This window comes from Rattus rattus, chromosome 2 (genome assembly GCF_011064425.1).
Source record: "Rattus rattus isolate New Zealand chromosome 2, Rrattus_CSIRO_v1, whole genome shotgun sequence".
Lineage (NCBI taxonomy): Eukaryota > Metazoa > Chordata > Mammalia > Rodentia > Muridae > Rattus > Rattus rattus.
In genome coordinates this window covers 78,609,034-78,635,481 of record NC_046155.1, presented here as the reverse complement: position 1 = coordinate 78,635,481, position 26,448 = coordinate 78,609,034, and the positions used below count along the sequence as shown (strand labels likewise).

The 26,448-nt window shown below is 47.7% G+C and overlaps 1 protein-coding gene across 1 annotated transcript in view; it reads left to right on the top strand.

Moving 5' to 3' along the window:
* Positions 1-26,448, top strand: part of Slc5a11 (solute carrier family 5 member 11) — a 42,737-nt gene that overhangs the window by 7,919 nt on the left and 8,370 nt on the right. The window contains exons 5-10 of the mRNA XM_032892711.1: positions 581-640; positions 7,330-7,434; positions 8,743-8,848; positions 12,294-12,374; positions 19,810-20,015; positions 21,677-21,812. Coding sequence (XP_032748602.1) covers positions 581-640; positions 7,330-7,434; positions 8,743-8,848; positions 12,294-12,374; positions 19,810-20,015; positions 21,677-21,812 — 694 coding nt within the window. The remainder of the gene's footprint in view (positions 1-580; positions 641-7,329; positions 7,435-8,742; positions 8,849-12,293; positions 12,375-19,809; positions 20,016-21,676; positions 21,813-26,448) is intronic.

The window sequence follows — 26,448 nt, the reverse complement described above, 5'->3', positions numbered from 1 at the left end:
AGAAGCCCTGTTAGTATAGCCCCCCACTACAGGGGAATATAAGGGGGTGCAGAACTGACCAAAGAAGACAATAGTATTAGGAGACAGAAATAGATGTCGCCAAGTCTTCTCTTCCTGTTTCCTCTCTCCTTTATCCTCTTTTGTTTGCTCGTTTGGAGTTTTTGTTTTGTTTTATTGAGGGTCTCACTATGCTGCTCAAACTGGTCTTAAACTCTGTAGCTAAAATGAGCTTCCCATCTCACCTCTAAAAAGCTGAGAATTCAAGAACTCTTCCCTTTGCCATTAGTCTCTTGACATTTTAAAAACAGAAGTTTAGGGGTTGGGGATTTAGCTCAGTGGTAGAGCGCTTGCCTAGCAAGCACAAGGCCCTGGATTCGGTCCTCAGCTCCAGAAAAAACAAAAAAACAAAACAAAAAACAAACAAACAAAAAACCCCCCAGAAGTTTAGAGGTCAGGGAAAACGAAGCACTCAGCAAGGAAGGGACGAAATCAGCGTGGAGTGCAGGCTAGACTGGCTCAGGGTGCAGGGAAATGGCTCCATCACGTGGGCGGGGCAGCTCTGACTGTGTTTTTTGGACAGGGCTTGTTTTCTGTGCTGATGCTGGCCTGGATCTTCCTTCCTATCTACATCGCTGGCCAGGTGAGTGTGAAGTGGGACGGGCCATATGGCATGGGAACAACCCTGGGAAGGCCAGCGCACATCCCACTATGATATCCACCAGACAGCCACTAAGTCGGCCACTGGGAACAAATGCTGCACAAGTGAGAAAAAAAAAGGAGACCCCCATCCCATGCAGTTCTGACTGGCACCCAGGGTCCACTGTACACATGGGGTACTCAGAGACTGGTCAAAAAGATCTTTTCAATGTTAGAAGCCAAAGGTAAACCTTACCATGCCCTGTATGCATAAGCCACAACATGTTGCTTTTAGCTTTTCAGCACGTATGCATCCATGTGCATGTGCGTGACACGGTGGCTGAGCTATTTCTGACTGAGATAACAACAAAGAATTGCACAGACGAGATATCTACTTAGGGTTTTGTCTGTGTCTCCTAGGGATGGAATCCATCACTGCTACCGCCGAACCACATCCGACTCAGACTTGGTAGAAAGCAGCTGGCAAAGGCTTTTTGATGCCATTGTCAACTGCTTGTCCCTCAGGTTCCTCGGGCCTTCATCTGTGTCAGGGCACACGGCCTCATAGCCACCCACTGAGCAATGACTGAATTTAACTTTGTAATGTGAAAATTTTAAAATAGACAAAGTAGGAGTTGGGGGATTAGAAATTATGAAAAGTTACAAACATGGTCAAGTGGGACACATGGACTTCCCTGTGGAGACTACCAGGAGTTTAAGGGGGCTTGGATGGGCAGGGGATCTGGGCCTGCTCGTGAACTCATGCAAAATAAAGGAAAATGGAAAATATCTCAGTTATAGCAATGGAGTGATGCATCTGTGTGTGCGTGCGTGTGTGTGTGTGTGTGTGCACATGCACGCAAGCTTGTGTGTGTGCATAGGTTCATGTGTACCACAGACTGTGTATAGGTCAGAGGACACTTTCAGGACCTGGTTCTCTCCTGCCATGCGCCTGGGAGGGTTGGCCTTGGGTTGTCTGATTTGGCCTGCAAGGACCTGCTAAGCAGTAGGTTTTAGCTGACCAGACAGGGAAGGAGAAAGGGAGACCAGATTCAGGTTGTTCCTCAGAGCCGAGGGGGGATAGGCAGATGTTCTCAGATGATGGATACCATTTTTTTTCTGGCAAGCAGACAGCAATGTCACATGCTCAGAAGTTGACTATGGGGAGTGGGATGAGGTTGAGAGAGCTGAGATAACTCAAGCTGATATAACTGTTTGCAGTAGATAAACTATCAGTAGGGTAACTTCCAAGGCAGAGGGGACATCCACGTAAAGCCAGGAAAAGGGACAATTTGAATAGAGCTGTACACTCTTACTGTCTTGTAACAAGATGACGCAGGCCAATGGTACTCTGCCAGCCCAGACACAAAGGCCCTGGGCTCCATGCCTAGCGCCACAAAAGCAGGAAAATTAAATAAAATTCCTGGGATTTTTAAAAAAGACATCCTTTGGCTGGTGCCGAGGAGAGAGTGAACCCACGCTGGTAAGTGCTATGGTAGTGAGAACGTAAACCATAAAGGACATAAAGGCAGGTGTGGCAGCCACCGTAAACACAGTCAAGCCGTAAAGCACAAATGTGTTGTGTTGTAAGATGAACACCCATATCCAGATGCAAACCTCTTCTAGATGCTTCTTCCCCTTCAGTCATGGCCGCTCACTTCCCGGCTTCCCTTTGCAGTGGAGTTTAATGCAGCTGACTTGACTCCGTAAAGCCGTGTGTGAGAGGAATCGGGATGTGTGCAGCTGACTCTCCTTAGCCGTGTAGTGAGCTGAGATGAGAAGCTGTTGAGGTCTAGGGTTGTGGGGTCACTCCAGATCTTGTCACTACCATTCTGTGACTTTTGGGCTTTTAGTTTGTCCTATTGGGTTGTGGGGGACCATGATGCTAATGACACTTTCTTACAGGGTATAAATTTTGGAATTTGCAAATTCAGTTCTGGAAACAAGCTGTTGGGGGAACCTGTTCTGCGCACGCGCGTGTGTGCGCGCGTGTGTGTGATACCAGGCACGGAGCCTTATACAGGCCAGGGACGTATTCTACCACTAAAGATTCACCTAACCATTCACTTAATTACTGGAGTTTCACATAAACAGATTTCACTTTTACCATAGTCCCATTTATCATCTTTCCTTTCAATGTCTCATTTAAAAATGTCTTTTCCTACTTAGATGTGACAGTTCATGCCTGTTATATTACCGTTCTGGAGGCTGAGGCAGAAGGATTGCCATGAATCTGAGGCAATCCTAGGCTACATGAGTTCCAGCCCAGCCTGGCCTTCTCCAATCATAACAAAAACAAAAATCCTTACCTACCCCAAGGTCATAAAGATATTTTTTTCTGTATTCTGTTCTTCTAAACCTTCTCCATTTGCTGTTAACCACTGAGAATTTGTTATTTATTACTTGTGTGTGCACATATGTATGTGCACATGCATGTGTGGGTGAACATGCATATTTAGGCACATGCATATCCAGTCCAGAGTTCAGCCTTGGGTCTTGATTCTTAGGAGTCAAACCTTATTTTTTAAGAGACAAACTCTCACTGAATTCTGAGGCTTAGCAATTCAGCTAGGCTCACCGGCTAGGATCCTTGTCTCTGCTTTCTCTGCATTTTCTTATTTTATTTATTTAATGTATGAATGCACTGCTGCATATACATCTGCAGGCCAGAAGAGGACATCAGATCCCCTTATAGATGGTTGTGAGCCACCATGTGGTTGCTGGGATTTGAACTCAGGACCTCTGGAAGAACAGTCAGTGCTCTTAACCACTGAGCCATCTCTCCAGCCCTGGCACTGGGATTTCTAAGTGTGTTCACATCTAGGTTTTTACATGGGGTCTGGGGATCAAAGTATGACCCTCTTTTAGCATAGCAAGCATAGACTGGATGCCTCCCCAGCCCTTAGATGTTATTGCATATTTACCATGTTAGAGGACAGCATCAAATACTTCCCATCCTCAGAGACTAACTTTGCGTATGAACATGGAGATTGAACCATAGGCTTCAGGTGCCCACCAAGCAGCCACACGCTCCTCTGCCATTTCCTCTGTACATTCCTCTAGTGACGGTCGTGCATTAAGCTTCATGCAGGGTCATAACCAGGTGCATTGATTTCACAGGAGTAGTGAGGGGTTGCCATGGACATGGATGAGGGGCAGACTGGATCTCATCTGGAGAGAGTTTCTGAGGTTCTCTCTAAAGCCTCCACCATCAAGACAGAGTGTATGTATAACCCGATGCAGAGCCACTGTCGGCCAGGGCCCTAAGACCTGGAGTGGTAATCTCTAAGGGTGGCTGTCTTTTGTCCCATTCATGTTGTTTTAGTTAGCTCTTGGGACAGTCTCAGTATGTGGTGACCTTGAATTTGTGATCTCCCTGTCAGGATTATGGATGTAGGCCACCACATCCGGCTGCTGAATTTACTTCTGCCCATTCAGCCAGCACCAACAAGAGGGGTGGTCCCTACTTGGTCCCCTGGTTCTTTATCACTGAATCCAGCTGTGGTTTGAGTCTATACCTGAAGGAGTATTGTGGTCTAGATCCTCTGACTCACTGGGCTATTTCCTGAGTGGCCTGGACTTTAGAATAAGGGTAGCTTTGAGATACAAGCTTATTGTGTAGTGTGCTAACGATGCACTCTCCTTCGTCCCCTCCTTCCTGTAGGTAGAAGCTGCAGTTATCCTAGATTGACCCCAGGGTCAACTGATAGTCTACACCAGCAGCCAATGAGAGGAGTTTAGCTCAGGAACCAAGGCCAGATGCAGCTGTCTGTCATTCACAGATTAGATAGTGGTCGCCCGAGTGTCTTCTCTGGTACATTTATCTGAACGGACCGGAGCACCCATTGTGCTCTCGGATTAGGTCTTAGGTCCCACAGCGTACAAGGCTTGCTTCAACCCCTCTGTACAGTATTTCTGACAGAGTCAGAGCTCAGTATAAAATACTTCTGGAAACTTCCTGCTGAGCATCTTTGCAGTAAATAAAAGGACTCCAGCAGGACATCCATGAGAGTCAGCCTTTTGAGAAGAGATGGATGACAAAGCTTTATTAATCATACTAACGTATCTATTGCTATATTTATTTTTGGCAATATTTTAACATGAAAAATTCAAATGTGTGTTAACATTTAACTCATCTTGGAACACACCTACTGCCTAGAACATTCTGTCAGATTCTACTATGAATTTATCAGTTTAACTCTTTTGAGACAGGTTTTCACCAGGTAGCCCAGGCTGGCTTCAAACTCATAATCCTCCTGCCTCAGTCTCCTAAATGCTGGGATCACTGCCAAGACTTGTTGTTCCCAAAATAGGTCTGGCCCCTCAGCCCACATTGGTTATTTATCTAAACTGTGACACAGTCCTTAAAATTAACGGGGGTGGGGGAGCTTATTTTCACATTTCCAGAGATTTCTGTTAGCTGGGCTTCCTTGTTTTAGACTCATGGCAAGGTAGAAACACAGAGGAGGGGAAAGCATGGTGGGAAAGGCCATTCACTTCATGGCACCCAGGAAGCAGAGAGTCAGGAAAGGGCTGGTGACAGAATCTATCCCTCAAGGCAGGCCTGCCGCAACCTACTTTCTCAAGCCAGGCCCCTATCTAGCTCCCTAGTTTCCTAGGGAGCTTCCTAACTCCCTCTACCTTGTGATAATGTCAGCAAGTTACGAATCCATCAACAGATGAATCCGTTATTAGGTCAGAGCCCCCAGGATCCAATCACTTCTCTCACTAGATCCATCACCTGGGGACCAAGCCCTCCCCATGTAAGTTTTTGGAAGATGCTGTGAGTCCAAACCATAGCATGGCCTCTCCAAATGTAAACATGCACCCTGTGAATATCATCATCACCCGTCCTTCCTCATCAGTCACCTGGGACCTTGTGGAAGAATGTCTGCTGACCCCAGGTCCCAGAGTGACCGAGAGGGACATTCCATAGCCTTTAGAAACTACAACCCAGTGTCACAACCACCCAGTCCCTGGAGCGTCCCGCATGGTTGTGACTGCCTCAGCCTCAGCCTCAGCCTCCCATCCCAGTGTCTGGGAGCTGCCAGAACTCAGTGCCTCTTGGATGAAGATGTTCTGTTCCCAGAATTCCTTGCTTCTCATTGAAGGATGGGCAGACAGGGATTCCTGTATTGATTTCAGTGTTGGTTGTGGAGTCAACCACACTGATCCATGGAACAAAACTTGTCTTTCCATTGTCATTCAGGGGTTTTATTTTTCCTTCTCCTCTCTTCTCTTCTCTTCTCTTCTCTTCTCTTCTCTTCTCTTCTCTTCTCTTCTCTTCTCTTCTCTTCTGCAACAGTCTTACTGAATAACCTTAAACTCACAATCCTCCAGCCTCAGCCTCCTGAATGCTGTGATTGTGAGCATAAACCACCTTGCTTGGTGGATTTTTCCCCCTTGATTTTTGCAGTGAGCTTTAGTCTTTTAATGGCATGCAATCACTCCGCCTGTTTATGTGGTATGGTGTGGGGCATGCTCATCTTATCACGGGGCAGAGGGCAAAGTCTCGTGTGTAGCTTGGATGCCCTTAGTACTTCAGCAATGTTATCTCTTGCTCCTCTCTTTAATTTTTTAAAAAAATTATTCTTTAACAATTTCATACATGTATACACTGTGTTATGATCATATACCACATTTCCCTTCCAATTCCCCACCCTGGGTCGCCTCGGTGTCCCTTACAGCTGCTATCATCATCTCTTCCTCCCCTCCCCCTCCTCCCCTTCCCCTGCTGCCTGTCAGTGCTGCCCATCTGCTCATGGTTGCCTTCTCTCTGGCCCATGAGCGGCTCTCCGCAACAGGAAGTTGCTAAAAGAGAACAGATGATACCTGCTGTGTTGCTCGATCTTTCCTTTGCTCATTTTTCTGGGTTTCCTTAAATTTGGGACAGATTTTCCACTTATAGTAGTAATTTAAATTTCGTTTTCAAGGGTTGAAGTGTAGTTCAGTTACCTAAGATACAAGAAGCCCAGAATTCAATTTCTAGCACTGTTTTAAAAAAAAAAAAATTCTCTGAGCATAGCTTCTAGTACTTGGGAAGCATAGGCAGGCTGAGTTGGAAGGTCTACAAAGTGAGTTCCAGGGCAGCCAGGGTTACATAGAGAGACCCTATATTGAAGTCTCCCCCTCAAAAAAAAATCAAAAATATGAGGTTTTTAGTATCAGGTTAAGTAAAAAGGTAAGTTCGCATAAATAGAAAAAAATAAGTTAAAGAAATCCAGCCTACAGCTAAAGTAGGATGGAAAACACCCGCCTCATGTCTGGGGTGGTGAAGTGGCTCAGCTGGGAAAGGGGCTTGCTGCCAAGCCTGGCAACCTGAGTTCAATCCTCAAACCCTCATGATGGAAGGAGAGATTCAAGCTGTCCTCTGACTTCCACATTTGTGCTGTGGCATGCAATCTTTATACACACACACACACACACACACACACACACACACACACACACACACACACCACACACACCCCTGAAACACAAAATAGGTGCAGAACCCTCTCTAGACCCAAATGCCTCCACAGTCTGCCCTTCCCAAGTCCTCTTCCTCCTTATGTTTCCCATGAAGAAGCCCAGAAAGATGTACTCTGTGCTTCTGAGTTCAGTGGGAATGGGAGAGGTGGCAGGGCCGGTGGCCAGGCTGAGGAGGCAAATGCCCAAGGTCATCTGATGGCTACAAGCTGTCTCAACCCCCAGGTAACCACGATGCCAGAATACCTAAGGCGACGCTTCGGGGGCAGCAGGATCCCCATCACCCTGGCTGTGCTCTACTTGTTCATCTACATCTTCACCAAGATCTCGGTAAGGCGGACACGGGGCCTCACCATGCTGCTCCTGCAGGGTGAGAAGCTAACCGCAGTGCACTGCAGGAGTTTCCTCAACATCACTTCTCTCTGGGGCAGGTTTGATGTTAGAGGGAAGCAGAGAGAGGAGGAGGCAGAAGAACCATGCATAAAGGACAGGCAGAGGCAAGGAATCCCTCCCTAGGCTGCCAAAGTTTGTTTGGTGACATCTCAGCACGAATGGAGATCCAAGAACCACCCCCACTTCCCTACCCTGTGACCTTCCTCCAGATATGAGAGAGTGGTCAGGTCTTAATCAGATGTGCTGAGGACCGCCTGGGCATGCCTCACGCTGACCTTTGGATGGGCTGGTCTCCAGGAAGGTGGCAAACACCAGATATATCGTAACCTCAGAAGGATCAGTCCAAGATGTCACCCTGGGGGTGGCGATGTTCTTGTCCCACATGGATGTCTGTCCTGCAGGGGCAAAATAAATCCCATCTCATACAAACGGCAGCAACTGACTATCCCCGCTGCAGACTCAAGGCTCTCCTTAGAATGCTTTCTTATAGCCTGGCACAGGGGGAGGGTCATGTTAGGAGCAATTCACTAGCTGGAACGAGAAGCATTGCCTGTCCAGACGGCTAGGCCAACACAAGCCAACCTGGAAGACGCATGACGTCATGATATGTTAAGGGATGCAACCTGAAGCCCTAGAGATACAGAGTGAATAAAGACTATGACGTTAACAACTGGCGAGCACTGAAGGGCCCGGTGTACAACTCTCGCTTGCCTATTGTGGATGATGTGAGAGCCACACAGGTGAACAAGACCACCTTGGCTGGAACATGCGGGTCACAGTGTGGAGGAGAGTGGGTGGGAAGACAGTAGAAGTGGGGGAGGTTGTGAGGTTGTTGCCAGGATAAAGCAAAGGTCTCTCAAACTTAACTGCCCACAGGCTTCGTTTTGAGCCCCCTCCCTCCAGCTTAAGATGAGATGCATGAGGGAACAATGTGTGTAGCTTTTCTGTATTTGTGAGTTTGAGAGAGCCTGGTCATGGGTAGTTGCTGTAAATGCCCATCATAACCCATTCCTTCCTCGTCAATCACTCATCCACTCCCTGGCCCATGTATCCACCCACTCCCCCATCCATCCACCCATCCGTCTATCTGTTCATCTGTTCATCTATCTGTCTGTCCATCTGTCTGTCCATCCATCCATTCATTCATCCACCCTCCCACCTGTCTGTCCATTCTTCCGTCCATCCATCCACCCACTCCCTAGTCCATCTACCCATCCACTCACTCTTTAACTTCCCATCCTGCAGGTGGACATGTATGCAGGGGCCATCTTCATTCAGCAGTCCTTGCACCTGGATCTGTACCTGGCCGTAGTCGGGCTGCTGGCAGTCACAGCTCTGTACACTGTTGCAGGTATCATGGGGCGTGGCTGATACTTACTTAGTTGGTGGGAGGGCCGAGGGCCCCCACTTTATCCTGACGCACCAGTGTGCTAAAGCCATTTACTCACTAAACCTCACTCTCACTCCACTGTCCTGGACAATCACACTTTAAAAATCATTATCCAAAGGAAAGATGGTTATTCAATCAGAAAAGCGATTATTTAAAGGCACCACAAATAAGCCAGATAAGGTGTATGGGATCATGCCCATCATCCCAACACCCGGGAGGCTGAGGCAGGAGGCCAGACTGGCTATGTAGCAAGATCCTGTTTCAATAAACACAAATCTTCCCACAGTCTTGCAATCTTTTCCTACTCATGTGTCCCAGAAGGACTAGTAGAGAGACAACTAAGTACCAAGCATGTGAATCCACATGTATGATACAGAGCTGGGCAATGTGAAGCTGGTTTGGGAGTCTAAGTTTAGACGGCTTCATCCATTTCCTCTTAAATGTGTGTTCAAGTAGTGCCTGGCAACGGGAGGCTTTCAAGTAGCTGGTTTTTGTGTTTTGTTTTTTGTTTGACTAGTTTATCTACTCTGGCTTCGCCCTGGTCTGCATCCTCTTGGTGTAATTCATTCCACAAATATATGTGTACTTACACACACTCACGTGTGTGGATCACCTGTGTGCCATTTGCTGTAGAAAACTGGGCATGGAAACAGACCTGTGAAGCAAAAGTCTCTACTGTAAAGCTGGCTGTGTTACCTCAGGCCTATAATCCTAGAACTTGGGGGCCTGGGACAGGAGTTCAAGGACAGCCTGGGCTATACAGAGACCCTGTCTCTCCAGAACACCTCTCCCATACCAAAAGAAAACTACTGAAACCAAATTAACAACATAACCACACACACACACACACACACACACACACACACACACACACACACACACCCCTTCTAGTGGCTATGAGGAAACAAATCAAATCATGAACAAAGAAATGAACTGTCAGTGTCAGAGTATATTATTACACTTGATAAATGCTATCAAGGGTGACTAAGGAGCTGGGGAAGCTCTTTTAAAGGAGCTTTTAAGAGGGAGGGCTCTTTAAAAACACAGGAGAGTCAGCCAAGGGCTCTCAAAGTTGATCTTTTAACCAAATCTAAATAACATGGGAAGTGTGGAGAGTTCCGAGCAGAGGGGAAGATAGCTGAAGAGGCCGTGGGATGAGAACACACATCCCCCATCAGCGGAGTAGCAAGGCATAAGTGACAATGACAATGTGCCCATATCCACTGAGCTTCAGGGAGTGCTATTAGAAGGCTTTCCTCAGAACAGGACTGCAGTGGCTCTGAGGAGGCAGCTAGGAGGCAGGGAAGAGACTAGCACTTTGGAGGACAAAAACAACAACAAAAAACTTGCTCCAGGGGTTGGGGATTTAGCTCAGTGGTCGAGCGCTTCAAGCGCAAGGCCCTGGGTTCGGTCCCCAGCTCCGGGAGGGGGGGGGACTTGCTCCAAGGGTCAGAGAGCACCACCCCACAGGAGGCTCTAATGGGGAGGGGAGGGGACTCAATGCACACAGAGGTCCCTAATGCAGAAAGACTACTGGAAGCCACGTGCTCAGAGCCGGAGGGGAGTGAGCTAATTATCATGTTCTTGTCACGGTCAGTTCATCTCGGAGTTCCTTGAATGGAGGAGTCGTCTGTCTCCTCTTTGGAGGGCAGGAACAGGCCTCTTGGTGGCACACAGAGCCTGGTGTCACCAGATATTCAGCGACCAACTAAATAGAATGGCACCTCGGTCTGGAAAAGAGGAGGCCTCAGTGGGTACCAAACTGTGGCACAGAAATAAGATGGACTCAGTAGGCTATGAGCTCTCGTGACTCCTGCCTCACTTGAGAGACCAGCAGAAAGCTTGTGTGGGATTGTAAACCAGGTCCCCCATCACTTGGGAGAGGGCTCTATTACTGCTGATCAGGAAGGGGACGGTAAGGACCCCACACCCTTCTACGTGCTTTTGTTAATTGCCCAGCAGTTTGTTCTCTGGTAAACACGTTTGTAGGAGGTAACAGGTCAGTGTTCCCTTCCCCTAACAGAGGGCGACACCCAGAGGAGGCTGGAGCCACTGCTTTGTCTACACATTTATGGAGTTGTGAACACCACCAAGAGTTTTTTGAGAGGGCAAATTCAATGAGAATCCTCTTAGGCCACCGTGATGGTGTCAAGCCCAGGTGGTTTGTTTTAAATAGCTAGAACTCACATTCTTTTTCCAATCTTAAAAATAAAGGTTTTAGGCCAGAGACATGGCTCAGGGGATAAGGGTTCTTGCCACCAAACCTGTCAGCCTGAGCCCAGTGCCTAGAACCCACACGGCGGAAAGGAACTGAGTCCCTCAAGCTGTCTTTTGACCTCCATGCATGAATCATGCCATGTGTGTGCACACACAAGTAATGTAACAGAATATTTAAAAATAAAGTACAACTCTTGAAAATAATTTTCACTAATGACGTAGATGCTCCCGGAGAGAGGCAGAGGGCAGCAGGGCACAAGTGTAAGCAGAATGAAGCTGCGGTAAACAGGGGCCAGGCTGATGTGGGGAAGAAGGAGAGGAGAATTAACTAATTTCGTTTGAATATTCCCATAATGGAACTTAATATTTGGCATGCTAAGCTAATTTTTTAATAAAAAAAGGGGGGGAATGTTCATTGTGCAAGCCCCACTTTCTGTGTGAGTAAGGAACTGCTGTGTAACAAGTACCCACGTGTCCTGTAACAAGGCGTCCACACACCTTGTGGGGCTGAAACAATGGCCAATTTGTCCCGTACGTGCATGAGTTACCTGGGTGGACGATTTGAGGGTTTCACACGGTTTGTGGAACTATACCTCAGTGTCAGCTGGAATGGCTGGGTGAAACATGGCCTCCCTCCCTCACGTGGTGGGTGTTAGCTCAGGCTGTAGGGAGCAGCTTCCGCTCCATTGAGGTAAGTGGGGCTGAGGACTGAACCCAGGGTTCGCTAAGTGCTCTCTGCCTTGAGTTCCTTCCAGCCCCCTTGTTTTGGAACATGGTCTTATGTTTCCTAGCCTAGTCACGAGCAAGGGCAGGCTCTTCTGCCTCCACCTCCCACATTCCAGGATTCCGGGTGTGGGGTACCACAGTGCCTGAGGCTTCTTAAAGCGAGCTGTTCTCAGGACAACAAAGTCCCAGGGCTCCTAGAGGGAAGGAAGGTATGGAATCCCATGCAAGCTTCACCCTATTCTTTTGATCACTGCAAGTCACAGAAGTAGAGGAATCACTGGGAACTGAAGGGAGCGGAAGCTGAAGCAACGCTGTGAAATGTCCACAGCACAGGACCTGCTGAGGTAGCCATCCAGGAGGCTCCGCAGTCCTGAGAGGTCTGTGGGATCTCCACTGGGCTCCTCTAACCCAGAGTAATCCTCCTGCGGGAGTGCCTGACCCTAACCTGTGCTCTTCCCTACAGGAGGTCTGGCTGCTGTTATCTACACAGACGCTCTGCAGACTGTTATCATGCTTATAGGAGCCTTCATCCTGATGGGCTACAGTAAGTGCGGAGCTCTGCCCTCATTTCTGTCCTCATTACTGTCCTCATTACTGTGATAAGTAAACCCAGAGATCAGGAAGCGTACTTAGTTACTACCTGCTCTCTTTCCTATTCCATCGTGTGTGTGTGTGTGTGTGTGTGTGTGTGTGTGTGTGTGTGTGTGTGTGTGTGTGTGTGTGTGTGTGTGTGAGAGAGAGAGAGAGAGAGAGAGAGAGAGAGAGAGAGAGAGGAGGAGGGATATCACCTATATGTTTGTATGTGTGCGTGCAACATCACATTTCTTCTTCAGTTACTCTCCTCCACCTCTCTCCTCCAACGCTTTGAGCCTGGAGCTCACTGATTTGCTTACACTGGCTGACTGGTCAACTCTGGAATCACTGGTCTGCCCCTCCCCCAAGCTTATAGCTCTGTGCAGCTCTCACATGGGCACTGACAAGCCATATCCCCAGCTCTGGAATTGACTATTTTTCTTTTTTAAAATAATATTTTAAATTAAAATATTATTATGTCACCTCCTCTCCCTTTCCTCCCTCCAACTCTTCCTATGTGGCTCCCTCTCAAACTGACAGTCTCCTTCATTGAGTACTGTTATGACACATAAAGGAGTATAGAAGTACAACCTGCTGAGTCTTGTTTTGTCGCTTGTGGGTGTACAGTTTCAGAGCTGGCCAGTTTGCAGTGGATAGAGAATGAATTGACTATTTTTCAAAATGAAAAACGGACAATCCTCTTCTGATACTGGTATCGATAAACGATTACATAAATGAATGAAAGAAAGGGAGCCGTCAGGCCTTGACAGACAGTGATGCTTTTGACCTTTTGAGATTTGGACGAGGAAGAGCAGGACAGCAGAACAGTGCTTTCATGTTCTCTGCCCAGTGTCACTGTGTCATACAACATATCAAAGCACATGGCATTCAGATGCACGTCCATGTAAAACTCAGAACAGTGACATCGGAGATCGCCATTATTCTGTTTGTGTGTGTGTGTGTGTGTGTGTGTGTGGTGCATGCACATGCATTTATGTATGCATATCTGCTTGTGCGAGGTGCGTGTGGAGGTCCAAGGTTGACTTCGGTGTCTTGTGCCTTCAAGTCTCCACACAAACCCACCAATTCTAGTATGGCCAGTCAGTTTGCTATGGAGACTCCCTCTCTGCTTACGACATGCTGAGATTATGGGTGGCTTGTCACATCTAGTTCATCCGTGGGCTCCAGGCACCCAGGCTTTGGTCTTCACACTTGTATGTCAAGTGCCTCAGCTACTCAGCCTTCTCCTTGGCCTGTTAGTCTTTTAAATTGCAAGACTCAAGGCAGTGACTGCCAAACAAGGCCAATAGTGTAAAATGGCTGCCAGGTATGCAGATGCACACACACACACACACACACACACACACACACACACACACACACACACACACACACACGGCAGGCACTTGAGAGATTGAAGAAGCTGGAGCCCAGGAGCTCACAGTCAGCCAGGGAGACATAAAGAGACAGAACGTTAGAAACAAACAAAACACGAGGACTCCGGTCTGGGCAAGCGGCTTCAGACTTCAAACCTAGGCCATCTTGCCCCTCGCAGAGAAACTTGTAACATTTGTGGAGAAGGGGTTGGGGATTTAGCTCAGTGGTAGAGCGCTTGCCTAGCAACCGCAAGGCCTTGGGTTCGGTCCCCAGCTCCGGAAAAAAAAAAAAAAAAAAGAAAACAAAACATTTGTGGAGAAGCCCGGGAGTGGGTGCCAAAGTCACAGGAAGAGTTTGGCTTTTAGCCCTGCATGGGGCACGGACTGTGTTTTGGACCTATGTCACTTTCAACTTTCAAATGAGATTTCAAAGAAATAGCCACAGAGTCATACATTTGTTTCATGTTTCAAACAATAAATCACTTGCTAGCTTTTAGTTGGACTGTTCTGCACCCTGGTGAAGAAAAATAAGTTTCTTCATTTCTATTTTCTCCCCCTGCCGTAGTAAAGTTTTGTATGTCTGAGAACACCCACTTATTGGTCACTCTTGAAAACCGCCTTTACTGTATAATCTTAGAGGAGTCTCTCCTGCCTTCTGCACCTCAGCGGGGAGGTCTGCTGTTCTCACTTCTACTTCTCCATGTCCTGAGACCTCCTTTGGCTGCCTTGAAGTTTTCTGCATCAACTTTTTTACTGTTTAACTTTTTTTCCCCCTCCATCTTTATTAACTTGGTTATTTCTTATTTACATTTCAATTGTTATTCCCTTTCCTGGTTTCCAGGCCAACATCCCCCCTCCCCCTCCCCCTCCCCTTCTATATGTGTGTTCCCCTCCCCATCCTCCCCCCATTACCGCCCTCCCCCCAACAATCACTGGGGGTTCAGTCTTGGCAGGACCAAGGGCTTCCCCTTCCGCTGGTGCTCTTACTAGGCTATTCATTGCTACCTATGAGGTCAGAGTCCAGGGTCAGTCCATATAAGATGGATGAAGCAAAGAAGTGCAGGCTGACAGGAACCAGATGTAGATCTCTCCTGAGAGACACAGCCAGAATACATAGGCGAATGCCAGCAGCAAACCACGGAACTGAGAACGGGGACCCCCGTTGAAGGAATCAGAACAAGGACTGGAAGAGCTGAAGGGGCTCGAGACCCCATATGAACAACCATGCCAACCAACCAGAGCTTCCCGGGACTAAGCCACTACCTAAAGACTGTTTAACTTTTAACACCTTTGGCTTTTTTTTTTTTTTTTTTCCCTGTGTGGCTGAGGCCATCGCTGAGCTTCTAAGCTATTGTGCCTGCCTGGTCCCTTTAGCTGCAGCTTTTTAATATGTAAATATGTAAATGGGGGTTGTGTTTATCCTCACTGAGACTCTCAGGATTTGGGGAAGTGTGGTTTAATGGCACATTTTGATTTCTCACCTCTCCTCTTGCCTCCCCACCTCTCCTCTTTCTCCTCCTCCTCTTCCTCCTCTCCTCCTCCTCCCCTCCTCCCCTCCCCTCCCCCTCCCCTCCCCCCCCCTCCCGTCCTCCTCCTGGGTGTTCTGGAGCTTGCTCTGTAGACCATGCTGGCCTCCATCTCTGCCTCTCAGGGTTGGGTTACAGCTGGGATTAAAGGCCATTGCATCATCACACCCGTTAGCTCCAAGCCTCACCAACCCCTATGTCACACTTTCCTTCTCACGGCCTCTTCTTCCTACCTCAGCATGAGCTATTCGGATTTGCCTGTTTCCCAGCTTGCTGATGGCTTCTTTGGCTGTGTTGTCTGCTGATGGAAGAGCAATTGCCATCTCTGTATCATCTCCATTATAACCTTTCACCTTTTCTTTTCTTTCCCTCCCTCTCTACCCTCTCTCCTTCATCCTTCATCCTTCTCTTTCGTTTTTTTTTTTCCCATTATCGGGGAGCAAGCCAATCTCCTTATGCTCACCCAGCATGGGCTCTACCACCAATACAGCCCAGTGCCATTTAGCCTTTCCTCGTGTATCTCTGCTGAGAACGTCCCTCTAGTCATGAATATCGACCGCATCCGCACTGCAGCCTGTATAACCTATTAATCACGGTTATTTTTCATTTCCGGTCTGACAGTTGCCACATCTGGGTCACCTCTCAGTTGGTCTTTATCACTTTGTTTCAAAACGGTAGGTCATTTTTCCTTCGTTCTTGGGCACCTCGTTATTTCCTTCGATGTTGAGTAAATTGAATTTATGTTTGGATGTGAGCTTAACTCTTTGGCCAGGTAGTTAATGAGGGGCCAATCTGGCTAGGGGCTGAGCCGAGTTTAGATATTTATTTATTTATTTATTTATTTATTGTTTGTTTGTTTGTTTGTTTGTTTGTTTATTTAGTGATAGCTCTTTTGCACACCTCCAGCTTCAAATGCCTTGGGCATTGCCTGTGCTGTGATAGAGTCTGGTCTTCCAGAGGGTTTTTGGTTTTTGTTTGTTTTGTTTTTATGTCTGTTACTGACACGAACAACTTAGAAACAGGAGAGCTTTGCATTGGCTCAGAGTTCCGGGATTTCAGTCTGTCACTGTGGGAGGACCTTATGGAACAGAAGTTTATGTCATGACAGCAGGAGTCAGCCAGATGACAGGAGATAACCAGGTTGAGAGGCAGCCACCATTCCTTGCTCATATATAGACTGTGACTTACTAAATTTGATTCCAGAAAAAAAAAAGGAAACCTTAATAGTCTAATTTCTAAAGAAGAAACCAGAACATTTGATACTACAAGCTGTCCTGGTAGAAACAGGAAAAAATTATTTTTATGACTTGCTGCCATGTAAAATATAAGATACACCTATTGAAATCAAAGAGATGATGTTATTATTTATAGATACTGATATGATTGGCTGCTTAATGACCTAGAAAAATGACCTGGAAGGGGTTGAGTAGATCAAGATAAAATTCAGGAGCCATTATCTTTTATCTAAGTAGTGTTTTACTTGGTACTCTGACAGCTCCTACACTGGCACTACCAGAGCGTGGTCCAAGGCCAGCAACCTCAGTGTCACCCTGGAGCTCATAAAAGGAATCCCAGTCCCAAGCCTCATCTGTCAAGCCAGGGTCTGCACTTCAGTCAGACAGAAGGCCAGGCCCCGGCCTTCACGCTGGCCTATGCTTCTGTACTTCATACTTCAGTAATCACCAAATGATCCATTAACGTAGGAAGCTTGATCCCACTCCTGTCTCAATTCTATACTCAACGTTCTGTCTGCTGGGCTTTGTCTGTTTGGGTTCACTTGCTTCTCAAAAGACTTTTAATTTCTTTTATTGCTTGGGTATTGTGTCTGCATATGTGCCTGTGTGTGTGTGTGTGTGTGTGTGTGTGTGTGTGTGTGTGTGTATATATATATATGTATATACATATATATAGATAGAGAGAGAGAGATATGGGGTGGGGGTGGGATAGGGTGTGTGAGTGTGTGTATGTGTGTGTGTGTATATATATAGATAGATATAGATATAGATATAGATATAGATATAGATATATAGATATAGGGTGGGGGTAGGATAGGGTATGCGAGTGTGTGCATGTGTGTGTGTATGTGTGTGTGTTTGTGTGTTTGTGTGTATAGATATAGATATAGATTTATAGATATATAGATATATAGTATATGATATATAGATATAGATAGATATGGGGAGGGGACAGGATGGGGGTGCATGAGTGTGTGCTTGTGTGCAGGCATTTGTGTGTACAGCATCTGCTGAGGTCAAAAGAGGGTGTTGGATCCCCAGGGACCAGAGTTACAGATGGTTGTGAGCCTCTATGTAGATCCTGGTTATTGAACCCCATTCCTCTTAAGCACTCCAGCAAGTGCTCTTAACTGTTGAGCCATCTCTCCAGACAAGGGGTAAGGCCAGCTCTTCTGACTCACCCTTGGGCGGCTCACCTGTTCCTGTCCTGCCACCAGGACCAGCTCTACTATGCTGCCTAGGTAAGATATGGGCCCGCTCTCCCAAGTGCCACAGCTGGTGAGGAGCGGGACCAGCTCTGCACAGCCCTTGAACATCGACATGGTCCCAGGCAGCAGCCTAGACCAGGGGTATCTGCCTGGCCTTTGATGGTAATATGAGCTACAGACTTGGCACAACCCCTGCTGCTGCATGGCCAGGGACACGAGCACGGCCCACAGCACCAGCCGGCACATTACCGTGGCTTCAGGGGGCAGCAGAGGTTACTCCCAGCAGGCTGTTCCTCACTACCCTCCGATTCCATTGCCGCCTTTCTTCACGCTGTTCAAACTGTTCGGTATCTTTTCCTCCCCCGACTCTCCACCACGCACTTACACACCACAGTGGCTCCCACTACAGGTGGGACACAAGGCAGAGGGGCCTCTGGGGCCCAGTCCAAGCTGCATGGAGTTGTTGCTGATTGTGTGTGTGTGTGTGTGTGTGTGTGTGTGTGGTATGGTGTTTGCACACATGTCTATTGTCTATGGGTGTGCTTGCTCATGAGCACACACGTGGAGGGTAGGAGGTGATGTCAGGTGTCTTCTCAATCTCCTTCTACCTTACTGTTTGAGGCAGGAATCTCCCACTGAACCTGGAGCTCGCCCATTAGCTAGATGAACAGCAAGCCCTTGGGATCCACCACACCTCTTTTGCTATCCCAATGGTATGGTTACAGATGATCACTGTGACGCCCAGCTCTTATGTGGGTGCCGTGGATCCAAACTCAGGCCTTTGTGTGTGTGAAGCAAGTACTTTACCCTCTGAGCCATCTCCCCAGCTCCTTGCTATTTGAGTATCTTCGTGTGTGCATTCACAGTGTCAAAACTAAACCATTCTAAGAGCTACTATTTTATTATTTAACATCAGAGGTCTGTTATTTGATGGACTGCTTCCTACTTTTTTTTTTTTTAACAATCCCCCTGCTTTACACCGTGCATTCACAAATAGTAGTCGGTGAGATGACTCCGTGCATAGAGACACTTGCTGTCAGGCCTTGTGACCTGCTGGAATTCACACAGTGGAAGGAGAAAACTGACTCCTACAGGCTGCCCTCTGATCTAACTTTTACACTCACATTATACACTCACACTATTACACTCACACTATTACACTCACACTATTACACTCACACTATTATACTCACACTTTTACACTCACACTATTACACTCATACTATTACACTCATACCTTTACACTCATACCTTTACACTCACACTATTATACTCACAGTATTACACACACACTATTACACTCATACTATTACACTCATACCTTTACACTCACACTATTTTACTCACACTTTTACATTCACAGTATTACACTCACACTTTTACACTCACACTATTACATTCACACTATTATACTCACACTTTTACACTCACACTATTACACTCATACCTTTACACTCACACTATTATACTCACACTATTACATTCACACTGTTATACTCACACTTTTACACTCACACTATTACACTCATACTATTACACTCATACCTTTACACTCACACTATTATACTCACACTTTTACACTCACACTATTACACTCACACTTTTACACTCACACTATTACATTCGCTATTACACTTATGCTTTTACACTCACGCTATTACATTCACACTATTATACTTACACTTTTACACTCACACTTTTATACTCACACTAATACACTCACACTTTTACACTCACACTGTTACACTCACACTTTTACACTCACAGTATTGCACTCACACTATTTCACTCACACTATTACACCCACACTGTGGCATGTGCACATGAATACACCCATACGCCCGCATGCCCAAGTCTGTGTGTAAACAGATAAACAACAGAAAACTATTCAGAGGAGCAATCTACAGCAGGTATGAAGACATAAGAGAAAAAGGACAGACTGAGAACCCTTAAGGGGACACAGTTCCTCAGCAGCTCTGCCCTAACTAGGCCACCACCTGTCTCTACCTTGCTATGTACTCCATGATGTCCTGGCAACCTTAGGCTTCTTCTGCTCCCTAGGTTTTGCAGCCGTAGGTGGGATGGAAGGCCTGAAGGACCAGTACTTCTTAGCCCTGGCTAGTAACCGGAGTGAGAACAGCAGCTGTGGCCTACCCCGAGAAGATGCCTTCCACCTCTTCCGAGATCCATTGACATCTGATCTCCCCTGGCCCGGGATCCTGTTTGGAATGTCCATCCCGTCTCTTTGGTACTGGTGTACAGATCAGGTAGGGAGCTGGCCGAAGGCCTCCCCAGGGCCTTGGGGTGGGTGATGTCTGTGGTGTGACTTTGCTATATGCTGTCCTCTGTTTCCCCACCTCCTCCATTCCTTCCGTCCTCTCCTCTACCAGTGGCTTTACTTCTTACATTTACAGATGCTAACGGTGGATCTGGAGCATCTGGTCACACGGGGTGGGTACCACTGCCCCATGTCTGGGGAGAGCTAGCCATAAGCTCCCTTGTGAGAAGATAAGGAGGAGATGATAAACTTCAAGATTTGAAGTGCATGTCATTTGTCCAACAAACAGCCCAGACGATCCAGGCACTTAGGAATCTGGAGCCAATCTGAAGCTACTCTGCCATTGCCTGGGGACACAGAGATGACAGATAAGCATGTCCCCTGAGAGGTTAAGATACTTTTTAAAAAGTATGGTGAAACAAAAGAAGTGAAAGCACACAGAATCAAAAATACAAAGAATCACTCGATTGCTACAATTTCTATCAGCTTCAGAATTTAAAAGCCACAGACTGATGTTGTCTCAGTCATGACCCGGGCTTTTGAGTTCTGAGTGGATGAATCTCTTGGATTCTAACACTTGTCCTCTGGCTCAGTTTCTGTCACTATCTCTGCAGTTATAGCATTAGCATTTTATATTTAGCACCACACATGCAAATTATGGCAATTACCATCTATGAGAAATTACTATGTGTTAGATGCTGTCCTGAGTACTCCAAATACTTCTACCTAATTCCAAAGCTGTCCATTTGGTCGGTGAGAATACTAAGGCAAAGAGAGGCAGCACTGGGTGCCCAGGTTCACACAGCCAGGCGGTGAGGAGACAGGCTTGAACTCAGGCTGTGTAACTCCACCTCTAAAGTTCCTCTGAGGTGACATCATCGATGTGATATCATTGAGGTGACATCATCGATGTGACATCATCAGGGTGACATCATCTCCTAAGAGCCCTACCTATGAGATATCCAGGGTGCAGCCTGCCAGGTCATGTTCTCTCCATGGTTAATGATCCCACTGGGGTTATTCTGGTAGAGCACATCTTTCCTTTGCCTTCCTCAGCATTTATTTATTTTCACCGTATGTCTATGAATGTTGGCCAGGATGTATGTCGGTGTACTATGTGTGTACCTGGTGCCTGTAAGTGAGAAGAGGGTTTCAGATTCTCTGGGACTGAGGAACAGATGCTTATGAGTAACCATGTGGGTGTTGGAAACTGACGATAAATCCCCTGCAAGGGCAGCCATCTCTCTGGCTCCTCCTTTGCATATATATGTGTATGTATAATAGGCAATGTGAGTATACATATATTTATATTCATATACATATATACATATATGCATATTTTATTTAATACATATATATATTTCTACTGATAGATTTAACTGGACTATCTCTAGTACATTCTTTTACCTAACTACAATAGCCAAAGAGGCAGGTTAGTTCTGGAGTGAACTGTAACTGGTGACAAGGTCTAACAATAGGAAGGGGGCAGTAAGGAGTCATGGTCACCACAGCCAGATCAAGGGATAAAGGTGAAGAAAAATGCCTTCTCCTAAACAAGGACCCAGATCTCAGTTCCTTCACTCCTACTGAGGAGATACACACAGCCAGTGCGCACACCATCTTCAGCTTCCAACCACCTTCGTGTTCCAGGTGATTGTTCAGCGGAGTCTGGCTGCCAAGAACCTGTCTCATGCCAAAGGTGGCTCCCTGATGGCTGCATACCTGAAAGTGCTTCCTCTTTTCCTAATGGTGTTCCCTGGTATGGTGAGCAGAATCCTCTTTCCAGGTGAGGAGGCTGTTGGGGGATCTAAAGGTCATCGGTCTGTCCGCAAGTCTCAGGTTTAGGAAATGGTCTCCCGATCTATCGACTGACTTCACCCTGCTCCCCAACATTGGCTCAGCAGACAAGACCCACTGGTGTGGATGCTTGTGGGAGTCTTCACTCTTCACACCATAAACTACCCTAAGGTCATGTGGTTCCCAATGCTTATTCCCCAAGACAAGTCATATGCTTGTGCTCTAGGGTTTGAGCTCAGTGTTCTGATAACTTTGGTCTGATGGAGCCCCTCCCGTGACAATAAATATCAGGGTACATAAATAACTCTATAGTCACACACACACACACACACACACACACACACACACACACACGGCACCACCACCACCACCACCACCACACACCCCATAAGGGTTTCTTTTTGAGACAGAATCTTACATGGCCTAGGCTGGCCTTGAACTCATGATGCTCCAATATCTGCCTCTCAAGTGCTGGAATTACAGGTATGCACCACCATGTTTGGCTAGCTTTTGTTCTTTAAATGTAGTCAGGAGGTTTATACACAGGGATAAACAGTACTTAATAGAATGATGTGGCCAGGAGCCTCTGTGGCGCTGTGGTGTCAGGAGCTGGTGATCTGCACATAACAAACCTGTTTTTCCTTGAGCAGCACCAAGGGAACCATGAAGTGGAAATTGTGCTCCCCCACTCCCCACCCCAACATATGTTATACAGAAGCAAAGAAAGGATAGGATGAACGACCATCCAGTAGCCGGTTGTTTAGAATCTTTAAGAATAGGAGGAGCTGGAGGAAGGTGCCATCCATGGTGCTGAATTCTGAGAGCTTGTCTCTTCAGCCCAGATGGGGATCACAAGTCATGTCCCCATGCAGAGGGCAGACAGCTTGGGAAAAGCCACCAGGGTCTGGGGAGGGCAAGATCTGGGAACTAGGCTTCTTGGTGACTCCATGGAAAAGTATACAGCTGTCGAGTAACAAGGAGCACAGTTAACAAGGAGCACAGTATAAAGCAACAGTCACTGTGCACCTGCTAAGGGCGGTCCCTGTGCACGGGCAGGTCCTGGTGGTTAGGGCTGTTCTACACTGTCTGTGCTGGAGCCTCAGCTCTGCCTCATAGGAGCTATGTGGCCTCAATCTCGTCATTTAACTTCTCTTTCCTTTGTTTTCTCATCTGTAAGGTGGGTAGGGGGTGAGGTCTCTGTCAAGCAGATGTGTCATATATAAATAGTTATTAATTAACAGGTAAGTAATTGTTATTGAATGATGTGCTATCACAGGGCTGCCGGGGTCATTTAAAACTTAGTTGAGCCTATTAATTTCATCAATGTGAATATTCTATCTCTCCCACTCCCTCTCTCACCCCTCCCTTCCCTCCCTCACCCCCGCCCCCCTTGTGTGTGTGTGTGTGTGTGTGTGTGTGTGTGTGTGTGTGTGTATGAATGGCCGATCTCTGTCACTACACCTTACTTTTTGAAAGGATCTTATTGACCCTGGAGCTCGCTGACTCAGCTGGACTAGGGGGCACTGAGCTCCAGGGTTTGCCTGTCTCCATCTTTCCTCAGCATTTGCTTTACAGACCCACTCTGCACTCAGCTTTCCATGGGTGCTGGGCACCTGAGCTCAGCCCCTATGCCTGTGTAGCAAGCGCCTTACCAGCAGGTCACTTTCTGGTCCAGACCATACCGTAGGAAGAGCACTGGGTTCCCCACCGTAGGAAGAGCACTGTGTTCCCCACCGTAGGGAGAGCACTGTATTCCCCACCATAGGGAGAGCACTGTGTTCCCCACTGTAGGAAGAGCACTCTGTTCCCCACCGTAGGAAGAGCACTGTGTTCCCCACTGTAGGAAGAGCACTGTGTTCCCCACCGTAGGGAGAGCACTGTGTTCCCCACCGTAGGGAGAGCACTGTGTTCCCCACCGTAGGGAGAGCACTGTGTTCCCCACCGTAGGGAGAGCACTGTGTTCCCCACCATAGGGAGAGCACTGTGTTCCCCACCGTAGGGAGAGCACTGTGTTCCCCACCGTAGGGAGAGCACTGTGTTCCCCACCGTAGGGAGAGCACTGTGTTCCCCACCATAGGGAGAGCACTGTGTTCCCCACCGTAGGAAGAGCACTGTGTTCTCCTCATAGGGAAAGCACTTTGTTTCCCACTGTGTTCCCCCCGTAGGGAGAGCACTGTGTTCCCCACCGTAGGGAGAGCACTGTGTTCCCCACCGTAGGGAGAGCACTGTGTTCCCCACCGTAGGGAGAGCACTGTGTTCTCCTCATAGGGAGAGCACTGTGTTCCCCACCGTAGGGAGAGCACTGTGTTCCCCACCGTAGGGAGAGCACTGTGTTCCCCACCGTAGGGAGAGCACTGTGTTCCCCACTGTAGGAAGAGCACTGTGTTCCCCACCGTAGGAAGAGCACTGTGTTCCCACTGTAGGAAGAGCACTGTGTTCCCCACCGTAGGGAGAGCACTGTGTTCCCCACTGTAGGGAGAGCACTGTGTTCCCCACCGTAGGGAGAGCACTGTGTTCCCCACCATAGGGAGAGCACTGTGTTCCCCCCCACTGTCAGGAAGAGCACTCTGTTCCCCCACCATAGGGAGAGCACTGTGTTCCTACCGTGGGAAGAGCACTGTGTTCCCTACTGTAGGAAGAGCACTGTGTTCCCCACCGTAGGGAGAGCACTGTGTTCCCCACCGTAGGGAGAGCACTGTGTTCCCCACCGTGGGGAGAGCACTGTGTTCCCCCCACCGTGGGGAGAGCACTGTGTTCCCCCCCACCATGGGGAGAGCACTGTGTTCCCCCACCGTGGGAAGAGCACTGTGTTCTCCTCATAGGGAGAGCACTGTGTTCCCCACCGTAGGGAGAGCACTGTGTTCTCCTCCGTAGGGAGAGCACTGTGTTCCCCACCGTAGGGAGAGCACTGTGTTCCCCACCGTAGGGAGAGCACTGTGTTCTCCTCCGTAGGGAGAGCACTGTGTTCTCAACCGAACATGCTTCGCGAGCTTTGCTCCCATCACGTGGCCTGAGCTTGAAGGTTGCATTTTTAGGACAAGCCCTTGGTAGTTAATGACTAGATGTCTGTGAGAGGGCCCTCCTCCTCCTCCTCTGCAAAGAGAAGAAGAGCACTTCCCAGGGTGGAATGAAACACACAGGTTTGAACTTCAGCGGTAGGAGGCTTCTGTGCCCCAGCAGTGAGGCTGTTGAGCATTTTCTTCTCTGCTCGTTTCCTCAGAAGCTCTTAGTCCTTGACTCTTCTGAGGGGTGAGGTGTGCATGCATATGGCCTATGGGTGTCTATGGATTTGCGTGTGTGTGTGTGTGTGTGTGTGTGTGTGTGTGTGTGTGTGCAGATACAATCCATGTGTGTGCAGGTACATGTGGAGAGCGAGAGTTGCTATTGTCTCCTCAGTTTTGGTCTATCTTATTTTAATTAAAGACAGGGTCTCTCCGTGAACCTGGAGCTCACTGATCTGACTAGGACGGCTTGAGAATGAGCTCCAGGGATCTGGCCAGCTTTTCCTATGGATTCTGGGAGCTGAACTCAGGTCCCCAGGCTCACTCAGCAAGCATTTTACTGATTGAGCCATCCCCCCAACCCAGTCTTAACCCTGTCTAAGGGATACATCCCCAATGATCTAAGGACTTCCTACTAAACTCCGTCTCTTAAAGGGCCTCCAGATATTGCCACACTGAGGACCCAAACCCCAACACATGAAGTCAAGCTACACCCTCGCCACAGCAGAGGTGCACCACTGAGACAAACCAGAGAACCAGGATGGGTAGGCAATTTTACACTGGAGAAATCAGAGAATTTCTCAGGAGAGGAAAAAAATTGGGCGGGGGGAAGCAATACAGTAGGGCTGGAAAGATGGCTCATAGTGAAGAGCTCTTAACACATTTCCAGAGGACCTGAGTTCAGTTCCCAGCACCCAGGCGAGGCAACTCACGACCCCCTGAAACTCCAGTTCCAGGGGATCCAACGCCTTTTTCTGGGCTCTTGTAATCACGTGCACAAGCCCATTTACAGACACATACGTGGACAGAGAATTTAAAGATAAAGGTTTTTGTCACTGCTGTTTGGTTGTTTAGTTGGTTTGGTTTTTCAAGGCTGAGTTTCTCTGTGCAGCTTTGGCTGTCCTGGAAATCACTGGAATTTGATCTGTAGACCAGGCTGGCCCTGAACACAGGAGATCTGCCTGTCTCCTCTGCCTCCTGGGCAGTGCTGGGATTAAAGGCAGGACCTCTATCACACAGTGTAAAATAATTTGTTTAAAAGGCGAGAAAAGAGAGGAAAGATATTCAGGGTTAGAAACTCATGGAGAGCTTGAATCTAAAACGAGCAGCAGTACCTGAACCCTAGGAGCATCTGAGGGAGGCAGGAAGTGGGGGTTAAAAACACTGACAGGGCTGGGGTGCAGCTCAGTAGTAGACTGCGTGCCCGGTATACACAAAGCCCCGAGTCCTAGACCCAACACCCATGAAAAAAGAAGTCAAGTATTCTTTTAAAAAGTAACATAGAGGGACTTCACTGTAGGTGTGATTAGCTGTCCCCCATTCTGACAGCCGAGGAAATGAAGTCTTAGACAGGATTCTTCCTATGACTGGCTATTAGGTAACACATCTGAGGTAGAATTCTAC